At 39.2% G+C, this 11,506-nt stretch overlaps 1 protein-coding gene across 1 annotated transcript; it reads left to right on the top strand.

The window, feature by feature from the left end:
• The first annotated feature begins 2,485 nt into the window (after window positions 1-2,485).
• gnmt (glycine N-methyltransferase) lies at window positions 2,486-11,034 on the top strand. Its single transcript, XM_080850776.1, has 6 exons — window positions 2,486-2,789; window positions 5,806-5,933; window positions 6,033-6,146; window positions 6,690-6,832; window positions 7,695-7,807; window positions 8,241-11,034. The coding sequence occupies exons 1-6, from the start codon at window positions 2,584-2,586 to the stop codon at window positions 8,410-8,412; spliced, it is 876 nt and encodes a 291-aa protein (XP_080706902.1). The 5' UTR covers window positions 2,486-2,583; the 3' UTR covers window positions 8,413-11,034.
• The last annotated feature ends 472 nt before the right edge of the window (window positions 11,035-11,506 follow it).

The following is an 11,506-nucleotide window of genomic DNA, read 5'->3' on the forward strand; positions in this document are numbered from 1 at the left end:
TGGAATGATAAGTTACTGTGATGGGGTGGCTAAGAAAATGGCTGTAGAAAGTTACAACAATAATGCTTCAACATACGAAAATGTGATTGGACACTAGAGGTCACTGTTGGCTAAATATCGCAATGAGCCTTTTGTGAAGTAGGCTACACTTACAGCCCCATTGTCCGAGAATTGGTGATTTTTGTTGCTGAGCTCCCCCTAAAGTTGCGGAGGGTAGCTCATTTTTCGCCACTGTGGTAGATACCCCCTAATGGACAGAGGTACGTATTTGTTGACAAAGGATATGAAACCGTCAAAGACAATGGTAGAAGCCAAAGAATCATGTAGACTGACAAGGTAGAGTAATATCACAAGATTTTACACAAATATGACTTTTAGTTTAGACTATAATAGTAGTTGTTGTGACACTGGAGATGATCGCTTACATAACCAAAATAATAAATACTACAGGAGAACCTGAATTCTCACACAAGCCATTTGAATTCTAATGAGTCAGGTCCCAGCTATTGCTCTTTCATACCCAGGGGTATGGTTTATGGAGTAAGATGATATAAAATAATGTCAGCACTCAATTCATGTCTGATACATCAGGAAAACACCAATATTCGGTTCCATCAAGGGTGGGAGGGACTGTACCAATATTCTCTTAACCCACACTCTTAATGGACATGGACTAACAACTGTACCTGTCAAAACTGAAGTATACATGTTCTCAATCATTTATTTTTCATTCAGCTCCAATTTTTTTTATCTGAAAAGAATACAGAGGTCCAAACCTCAGTTTAAGACAACCTTTGTAAGACAAGACATAATTGTACATGCAGAAAATGAAAGCAACCCAAAACACAAGTTGCTGAATCATTTCTTGTAAGCAGTTCTTGATCTCTGAAAACAGTCACACAAGGTGTGTTCTTTAGGTGTGGTGTATTTAAAGGCATGTGGGAGGGGCCATCTGAAGGGCTTTTGATTTGATCATACGTGGCAGCCTTGAAACATAAAAACACAACTACTTGTCTTTGTTCATACATGACTGTGCAAGTCACAGACAAACTATCAAGCTTTCACTGGTGGCTTCTATGACTTTTATTCACGTATAACTTAACACACACAAATATATGTCCTAGGTCTTAATATACTGTAACTTTTATTCAGTGCAAAAGTTAGTGAAAACAGGTTAGAGCCATAGTTGGCTAAACCCTAATTTCCTTGTAGCAGTCATGCAAACCCGTAAGACAGTAGAATACTGTGAAGAAATTGCAGTAATAAAGTAAGATGATCAAAGTAAATGCAATAGACATAAAGGATTCTTTCTTTATATGCTAAAACATATGTATAATAATAATAATAATAAACATATCCTAATTTCATTGACAAGCAATGAGCAAAGCCCGCTCTGATGAACTGAAGCTACTTTAATTTAAATCGTTTTGCTAATTTAAGACCACGAGCAAGATCCTAAGCACAAACATGGGTGGTTCAGCACAATAGTCCCACACAATAGCTTTAGTTCATGCGTGACAGACTTTGCTTGTTGCCCGTCAATGAAATTCAGGCCCACTCACACGTCTAATTCTGTCTATCAACCAACAATGATTGAAGAGCTTCAACAAAGGGAGGGATTGCATCATGTGATGGTCCATAACCAATAGTTGTTGATTTTATAGTGAACTATGATGAAATGACAGTTAAATCAAAGTTGCAAATGTAAACAGAAGAAGCCCTTTGCCCTATGCTTTGATTGTAATGAGTCACTGAATCAGAACAGGAGCTGAGGACAACTTGTCCATTAAACCGTGTGGCCTTGTAAGTGGTTCTGCTTTGGCCTGGATGGCACTGGTTCCGCCCGATTCAATCTGCACTCCCTCACCTCTCTATTAGAGTGGCGGGTCCTTCCTCACAGCCATCCACCAATCAGAGGAAGAGGTGGTGTCAGCCCAGAGCCAAGACTGGACGGGGTGGAGATAAAGCCGCAAGACAAATTTGACCCATATGTGGAGTGTGCATAGGAAAAGTTCAAAAGTGCCCTTAACATTAGAAATAAACCCTGTCTGAGAATAACAGTCTTACTGAAATATGATTTATAAATGTGTTGTTTAAACTAATGTTGTCAAAATGGCAACCCTCTAGACTTTGCAAAGTCTATTTGCCAGATGTTTTGATGAGTGTAGACTCTCAGTGTTTATTCGGCTTATTAAGTGTTAATAGCATTGAAGAGGAAGAAACATGAGGACACAAAGCTAGACTATTTATTTCCCACCTTTTACAATGCTCAGTTGCAATGCTTTACACGTTGTATTGAAAAACAGGTGGAGGGTGGACCAACTGTATGTCGAGGATCCTAGCGGCCAAAGCGATAAACGTCAGCTTACGTGATGACCAATGAAACCATAGGCGTGAGTTCCATCTAACCTTTGATTGGTGTAAAGTTTCTGTCCGGAAAGCCTGATAACCATCTTTGGCATTGCAAAGGTATATAATGTAACACAGGGTTGAAACGTGAGGAGAGTGCTTCAGCGAAATAATTGAAGTAGAACATTTAGACATAATTCCCAGTCTATCATCTGTTTTCCACGCGATAACAGAATGGTCGACAGTGTTTATCGTACGCGTTCACTCGGGGTGGCTGCAGTTGGTCTTCCAGACCAGTACGCTGATGGAAAAGCTGCGAAAGTGTGGCAACTCTATATTGGGGATACGAGAAAGAGAACGGAAGAGTACAGAAGTTGGGTCCTGTCTTTGCTGAAAAAGCATGGCTGTCAAAAGGTCCTAGATGTTGCCTGTGGCACGGGGTATGGCATCAATTCATTGACACGTTTGTAACCCGAACAATATGTTAAAGATACAACCTACCTTACGTAGAGCTAGGTTTTAAGTAACGCTTTGCTAGGTTTTACCTGTCGTATTGAACGAATGACCAACCACAGTAATCCAATTAACTTTTTAACATATTAATATGTTGTAACGTTCCTTCTGTGTCCCAACTATCGCATTATTTTTGTGATTGTTGTCCACGATTCAAACCCAGCTAATGTTAGCGTGTTAGCTAACGTTAACACCATTATTTACATAATTGCTGTTCATTTTAGTGTCTCCTGAAGCAGGTTAGCGAAAACTAACTTGAACGGAAACGTGTGACGTCCTCAATATATCAAAGTAGCTAGCGATAATGTTTTTGTTTGTTTCGGCATTAACTCTATTAACTGAACGCTGTTGTAACATTATGTCGTTAACGTTTTAGTTAACGTTATAACTAATATAGTAAAACGATGGATATCTGGATTTAAGGGCCACGCAAGGCTACTGGCAACATTCATCTTCGCTTCACAGCATTTCGTGAAAACGGGACACTCAGATTCCCTAAAAGTGACCGTACATGATGGTAAGTGACGCATATGCACCCGCTTGGTAAACGTTCCATTCTTTCACTTGATGTATAATAATGGACTGGGTTGTTTGGTGGCCTGGCAGCAGCATCATTTGTTTGAAAGATGGATTTAAATATAGGGAAGGAATGGAATACATAGGGGCTCAGCAGACTTTTTTTTAGTTTTCCCTCAACGAGCTTGCTTGTTCCAGCCTGGTGTAACGTTAGCCAGATACAGATTCACTTCAAAAGCTGGGAGCTATTCGGGCAGAGCAGGCTATGGGCCTATTTGTTCGGCATTCTTTGGTCGCATTGATTTCAGAGACGTAAACATTCCGACCTCTGGCCATGTAAACGTAGCCATCATGTGTAGATCTAAATCAGTGTTTCTGAACCGGTCTGTTCTGGCCTTGGATCCAACAATTTCAAAACAAGAAGTTGTGACTCAAAATGTAGAGTTTCAACTATAAAATAAACATACAAATATAAACATAAACATAGGACTACTTTTATCCTACATTCATAGCACATTAGTCTGACATAAAAATGTTCAGGCTATCTGGAGACATTTTGTGTCACCTTCACAACTTCACTTATATTCTTCATCAAATGACCACCCGCAAAACTGCAAATCAGTCACATGCTAACTGCAAATTAAAAGAAAATATATCACCTTGCAATATAACTACAGTAACTCTTTAACAGAATTATGAATTCTAGCACATAGATTCATCATGCTCACTGTGTAGACAGCTACTAGGCCAAAGCAGCAGGTATACTTGACGGATTGGTCATTGTGGCAAAACCTTTTATTCTCATGCTTGGTGCATGTGTGACTCACTGCAGTCTTCATCTTCACTGATGGAAGGTAATGTGCTGAATTGGAGCACAGTGAAATATACATGACCGTTAACTATATCACCAGTATTCATTTGTGGATTAACAGCTGGAAGCACCAATAAGAAGATGTAATGTGGAAATAGAGCACAGTGAAATAGCCTTGGCTATATGACATGACAGTTAAACTGGATCACCTGTGGATTCATAAACTGGATGTGTGTGGTTTATGTTTTATTGCTTGTCATCAGTAAAACTAGCCTGTTCCTTAACTGTAGGTCATCATGACTTGTTATGGTAACAAAAGATGATCTCAACTGCATTTTGGAACAGTGTTTTTTGTTTTATTTTAGTTTTTTTACTACGTGCAAAGTTGTGACCCTTAGGTCTCCAACAGGCAAAAGTGTAATATTAGTAAACCACACATGTTTGTATAATTGTTGCAGTTATCTACCTCCTGGAGTTCTTTGCCATCTGGAATCCCTCTGGCATTGATGGGTCGAAGAGATGCCTTTACAGACAGAGCTGCGACTTGTGTGACTTTTGAGGCATGAGAACCATAAAGACTCAGCCACTCCCATTTCTATATAATAGTTACAGTTCATCTATTTTCTCCAAAAGTTATAAAGGTTCTGAAGGAACACAGACATCCTGCAACCCACTTTTGAGGCTCCACTCACCAGTTGAGGAACACTGCTCTAAATCAAGTAGAGTAGGTTTGCGGATGGAGAGGTCAATATGTTTCTATGCATTTCAGCAGGTTTGCTCATTTAAGTATCGCTGAGCAGACACTTAACTGGTTACTTTTATTGAGTACCTTGATGATAAGGTTTACTTTAGTCGATAATACCTTGGCTTGTCCTTGGCCAGATAACTGATAGCACCAAGCTTGAATCCGTCAAAGGCTTACCAGTCAATATTGGCCTGTGAAAATAGAGAATATTTCCCAGTAGTCCGTTGTCCGAGATTTTCCGTTGTCCCAGTCCAGGTCTTCCCAACAACCTTATACCACTGCCATCTTACTCCTTCAATTTAGACAATGGTGCACATAGTGAACCCTGAAATCAACAGACAGCCCCTTGAATTTAAAATATCAACAAGGATTGGATGAACTACTTCCAACATTAACTACAATTAATATCTACAGGTTTGAAAATGAGTGGGCGTGTTATGAAGCAGACATGCTTACCCTTTGCTAATAATAACCTCTCAGGCTGCTGTTGGACAGCTATATGGTGCAGCTGTCCAGTGTATGCCTGGTTCACAAAATGTTGAATCAGCACAGATGACCGCCCCACCCATCCTCAGTTAAGAAAGAATCCACTTGAACGAGTGAACTGCTTTTCAAGCTTACTGTTGTTATTGAGTATGCTTCAGGACATAAGAGATTACACTTGAGGCATTATTTTAGCACATGTTGCAACTTATATAACAGTAAGGTTTGTACAATCTTAGACAGAACTCACATGACACTCCCATTTCTTTCCCATGCCAGTGTTCCCTACACCATGTTGGAATTACCAAGGTCACTTCCCAGCAGTTAATTTCTTTGACAGTTTTTCTAGTGAAACATTAGCTTGTCTTTCTGCTTGTTCTGTCTACAGAGTGGATTCCATCATGTTGGTAGAAGAAGAATATAAAGTGGTGAGTGTGGACGCCAGTGACAAAATGCTGAAATATGCCCTGAAAGAGAGGTGGGAGAGAAGAAAGGAGAAAGCTTTTGACCAGTGGGGTAAGACATTTCTACACATAAAAACAATGGAACTGGCAGTAGAAGCTCCGGGTTTGGTGTGAAACACTTTCAGTGATCATTTTATTGATTTTGTCACAGTTATTGAAGAAGCAAACTGGCTCACTTTGAAGGAGGATGTGCAGAAGCCAGGAGATGGGTTTGATGCTGTCATCTGCTTGGGCAACTCCTTTGCTCATTTGCCAGATTTTAAAGGTAACTATGTGAGGGTGTAGGATTCAGAGAAAGAAGTCCACACGTCAATACATAGTTTACATGCACAGGTTTTTGATGAATGCAGATGGATACTCAAATGGGATTTCAAGCTAAAATATGTCTGTGTTTTTTTAATACATTTTTAATGTATGTTTTTGTTGGTAGCTAAATGACACACAACATTCCCATTAGTAGCTAAATGACACACAACATTCCCACTGTAGCTAAATGAGACTCAACCTTCCCACTAGTAGCTAAATGACACACAACATTCCCACTAGTAGCTAAATGACACACAGCATTCTTACTAGTCACCCAAAGTAACTCATCCATGGTGACAAGTTGCTTTTTCTCCAAACTGCATGAATGTTAATTATTTCTTTATGTTATGTGAAAATGATGACTAGCATCAATGCTTTCTTTGTCCCTATTAATTAAGAATATTAGTGGTGGTGCTTCATGAGTGTATGCACATATTGTGGTGACCCAAATTGAGTGTGTATTGTATTTGCATGTGAGGCTGTAACTTTTGTTTACTTGTAGGGGATCAGAGCGATCAAAAGCTGGCCCTTCACAACATCGCCAGTATGGTGAAACCAGGGGGCATCTTGATCATTGACCACCGCAACTATGACTACATTCTAGAGACTGGCAGGGCACCTCAGGGAAAGAATATATACTACCAGGTATGTAATTACTATTGGCATGTTCTCCAGACACAGTTACCATAGTCCATATCTAATCAGCTTCTAATTCTTTGTCTTTATCAAGTATTACTCCACTACAAGTAGAAGGATCACAAAACATTCTTTAAAGTAACACTATGCAACAATTTGACACTTTTTGAGGTATGGTTTTATAGGCAACTAGTTTTGGTACTATCCTCAAATTCTTTTTGATAGCAAATGGTCATGTGAAGGACAGATAAACACCTGTGTCTTACCCTTGGGCCATCCAGAATATGCACAGTGTAGTTCTGCGTTTCCTGGCTGGAACACCTTGCAAAAATGGAAGAAAACCTTTCACAGCATGACATTGCCAGCTATACTGCCAAAAGATACCAGTTAGTGTCAGTGTAAACTGGGCTGTTGGTGGTGTTGGCAAGGTTTTCCGCATGCTTTTTAGGTAGTTAGCTTGCTAGTACCGGAACAGAACTCCTTATCAGTGCTTTAAGTACATTTGTGCTTAATCCCTCAATTTCAGTACAAAGTACAAAATAACAACTACTCCACTAAAAACATGAACCTCCTCCTAAGCCTTGTTCATCCAGCACAAACACACACCACATATTGCCCATGATCAAAAACACAAATTAGACATGAAACTGTCCTTTCTCTGTCTCCGTCTCTCCATGTATACCTTATTATACAGTTACAAGTATAATGCGACCTGAGACTTGAAAGTTCTATTTGCGTGAAGAACAATTTGGTTCTTAGCGGAAATCATGAAACGGCAGGTCAGGATTCAGTAATCAGTATTCCCAGCTACCGTTACAGCATGACTGCAGTGAAGCGATTTGCTTGATTTCAATGGCGTGATGTCTTTCAGAGTGACCTGAAGCAGGACATCGCCACCTCTGTGCTGTGGGTGGACAACAAACCCCACATGATCACACTGGATTACACCCTGTCGTTCCGGGAGGGAAAGGATGAGGAGACAAGGTACTGCCATACCAACCAAAGTCTTTGGATTTATTAGAATGCATAGTGATGATGCATAGCCATCAATTCTTAATAGGATATGGTCATTTTAATGTCAACCAAGTCAATCCAGTTTGATAATAAACATTGTAATCATTTGGTAGGATTTAAAGCTGTGCTTTGCATTTTTTTTTCTCTGATGGATGGGGCAGGATTCTTTTTTCACATTCAAGTTTGTAATACATAATTATGCTGCCAAATGTATGGTTTTATTGGTTTCAAACAAAGTTGTGTTGATGACACAGTTGAAAAGTGCAGCTGGAGGGCCTGTTCCCCTGCCACCTAACATGTTTGTGAAACTGAATTATCCTGACATTGTTTAGTTTTGGAGCAGCGGGTGTGGGTTTCTTTTTAAAATTATTATTTGTTTGTCTATTTTTTTTCCCATTTCTAGTAAGTTCCGTCTGTCCTACTACCCTCACCGTGTGGAAAGCTTCAAGGAACTACTCAAGGGTGCCTTTGCTGGAAAGTGTGAGCATGATGTCTACGGTGACTTCAAAGCCTACAAACTTAACCAGGCCCAAACACCATGCTATTTTGTTCACGTGCTCAAGAGGACAGCCTAGAACCGATCAGAAATCTGTGGGGAAGTGAGCCATTAATCTCCAGTCTCCTTCCATCATGCAGTCTTCTAGACCCACATGTCCTCCCCACGTGTGTTCTACAGTACCATGCAAAGGTTTTAGGCATTTGAGAAAAAAATTGTGTAATGTGAGGATGCTTTCAAAACAACCTGAATTACATACGAAAGCGACACAATTACATGAATATTGTTAACTTATCAAATGACAACATACAATGTGTAGTAAACCAAAGAAACTAACAAAATCAAATCAATATTTAGTGCATCCTTCCTCTGGCTGTATAACCATCAATTCGCTTATAGTTACACTAGAAGTTTTTTTTTTTTTAAGATACTTGGCAAGTAGGTTGTTTCAAGCATTTGGGAGAACCTTCCACAGACGGTTCAGACGGTCTTGATTCTTCTGGTCTATTCAGAAAGGGATAACGGCCGACGAGCTGTCCAGTTCTACGAAGTTAATGGACGCTGCGGGGCAAAGAACACCACGACGCGGAGCTCCGCAGAAGTCCATTAACTTCGTAGAACTGGACAGCTCGGAGGCCGTTATCCCGCTTATCTCCCGTTTACAACATCCAAAAATGTTTTTATTATTATTATTATTTAGAATTTCCTTTATCTTTAGGTAATGTAATATGCAAAATAACCTGATCAATTCTTGATTTGAAGCCTAGTGCTCCGGTTAGAGAAAGTAGTGAGAAAGTAGTGCGTGGAACTGGACCTTTAGTTTCCCCGGGCGTTGCTGCAAAGTGACACTCATGAGCTCACCTCTGTAAAGTAAACGGACACAGGTATTGTTCATAAGGTTTTACTATTTACAGTTGAACTCCACGTTTCCGTTGATGGTGAAGTTGGACAGAGCAACAGGGAGGTCAAGTTTAGTAATTTTGGTCGAAGGCTCACAATCGAGCCGGCTAGTTAGCCGTGTGAGCTACCATCTGTTTCAATGTTTTTTTTTTCTAAGCGCTAACAGCCGCCTACAAATAATATTCGAGACTTTCAGTTAAGAATTACAATACTCTGCAACATTCGTGTAGAACATAAACAACTAACCGAGTCAATTTAGACATATAAAAAGTCGTGTAGATAGCTTAATTGACATAAAACATTGCCATTGCCCACTAACTTGTCCCAACACGCCGCCATCTTGGTTAAAATTATCCTAGCTGTCAAAAAATAAACGTTACGTTGGTTGTCAATGGTAACCATTCAAGAGCATTGATATGGAACGGCGATTTAACGTTTCTACTGGGACTACGTCCAAGGTGTCCGGTTATACGAACTTAATGTACACCCCATTAGCCAATCAGAAAACAGTATTTCGTTCCAGAGGGAGATAATGTAATAACAAGGGTTAGGGTTAATACTGGTGTCTGACCGCTCTGATCTAATGGCCTTACTCTTTCAAAACGCAATGGGGTCTGTTACTGTGGTACTTTCTTTCTTTAATGGCATATAAATGTCTCACTGGAATACTTTACTATTTTCAAAAAGTGTGTTTGAAAATTATAAACACAAACATGGATAGAAATGATAACATGAAAATAATCTTGTGAAACAATTGAAATGCCTAAACTGTTGTGCAGTACTGTAGTTAAAACAGTCTTAATCATGTCTTTCGAGTTTACCAGTATGCCCTGTAATTGGATAAGGCTCGTTGTCTTGTTTGTAGATTGAAAAGTCCCTCGCTTCATGTTGAACGTTCAGCTTCTTCCACACAGTTCACAAGAATGCTGTGTTGTGCCTTTGCTGTTACTGTGTCCTACTGTCTTTAATGTGAACTACTCCGGAGCAAGTGTGTGTTTTTTAGAGTCTTCTTTCAAATTTTACCCTGGATTATTTAAAATGTCCCTCTGTCATTATTATAGTAATATTGTAGGACTTGAGGCTTGATTAAGTGTTTTTGTGGATGTTATGGATGCAGAGTGAGTTGCTAAAATGGCATCTGAGTTTAATTCCACTCAAGTTTGGAACATTTCATAATGTAAAGTCACTGTAATTAACTAGCTGACCTGGTACCTCTTTCTTGGCATTTTCTTTTTTTAGATTGATGGCTAAAATAAAATGCCAAAGTTTCATATTCACTGAATGTGATTAGGTGGATGCCCAGCTCGATCTATGAGTCTCTATGTTGAACCAACAGCCAGATCCTGTATGTAATTTTTACATCATTCATTTGTGGTTGTATAGGTATATACCACTTAGTTACACTTTTCAGTCTGTGTTAGGTCAAATCATTATTTCACCAAATTGATCACACACACACACACAATGTGTCTGATTTTTATTTTATTTGTTTGAAAACTGTTTAAACAGAGCTAATTGGGAAGAAATTGCAGCTTTGAGAGTAGTAGTTACGTGTTGTTTTCTTGTTAATTTCTTTTTATAGTAGAATCTTATATGCTTCTATGAATTTAAAATGTCTTGTTTCAGAGCCTTAACGAAGACAACATATACAGAATTTGATTCATCTTGTAATTTGAATACAGAATGGTGTAAACCGTTTGAGTGTTTGTCGTCTCTGCAATGCAGCCATTATTAAAATTGACAGTTTTATTTCAAAGTTTGAAGTCTTTCATTCAGGGTATTTTGTGTGTAAACAACAAAAACGGACATAACCTGTTGTCTACTACTGAAGTAAAGCTGTTGTATTCTCTTCCTTCTATTGTCTTCTCTGTATAATGTACACGTCGTCTCTACGTATGTAGGTCTCCTGAAGCAGCATAAGATACCTGCTAACAAAACTGTCAAATACTGCTAGTTAGCCCCTCTTGGACCCTTTGCTTGACACTTATAATGAATGAGAGGCTCACTGTTTTGAAGTTGCCTTGAAAGTCCAGTTGAACCAATTCTATTTGGAAGCCTGAAAAGTGGCATGTATAAAGTCCGAAAAATGCAGTATAGAAAGTAACCACTGCTGTTGTCAACAGTGTTGCCGTCGTCAATTGAACTCCAGCTGAGGCTTGAACTATACATTTGTACATCGGTGATCTGTATGATCGTAATATAATGCTTATATTGCAGTATTTTACATTTAGGTGAAGAAAAAATGGTTAGACCTCAAATAGCTGTTATGTGCA

The sequence above is a fragment of the Sprattus sprattus genome (assembly GCF_963457725.1).
Source record: "Sprattus sprattus genome assembly, chromosome: 13".
Classification (NCBI taxonomy): Eukaryota; Metazoa; Chordata; class Actinopteri; order Clupeiformes; family Clupeidae; genus Sprattus; species Sprattus sprattus.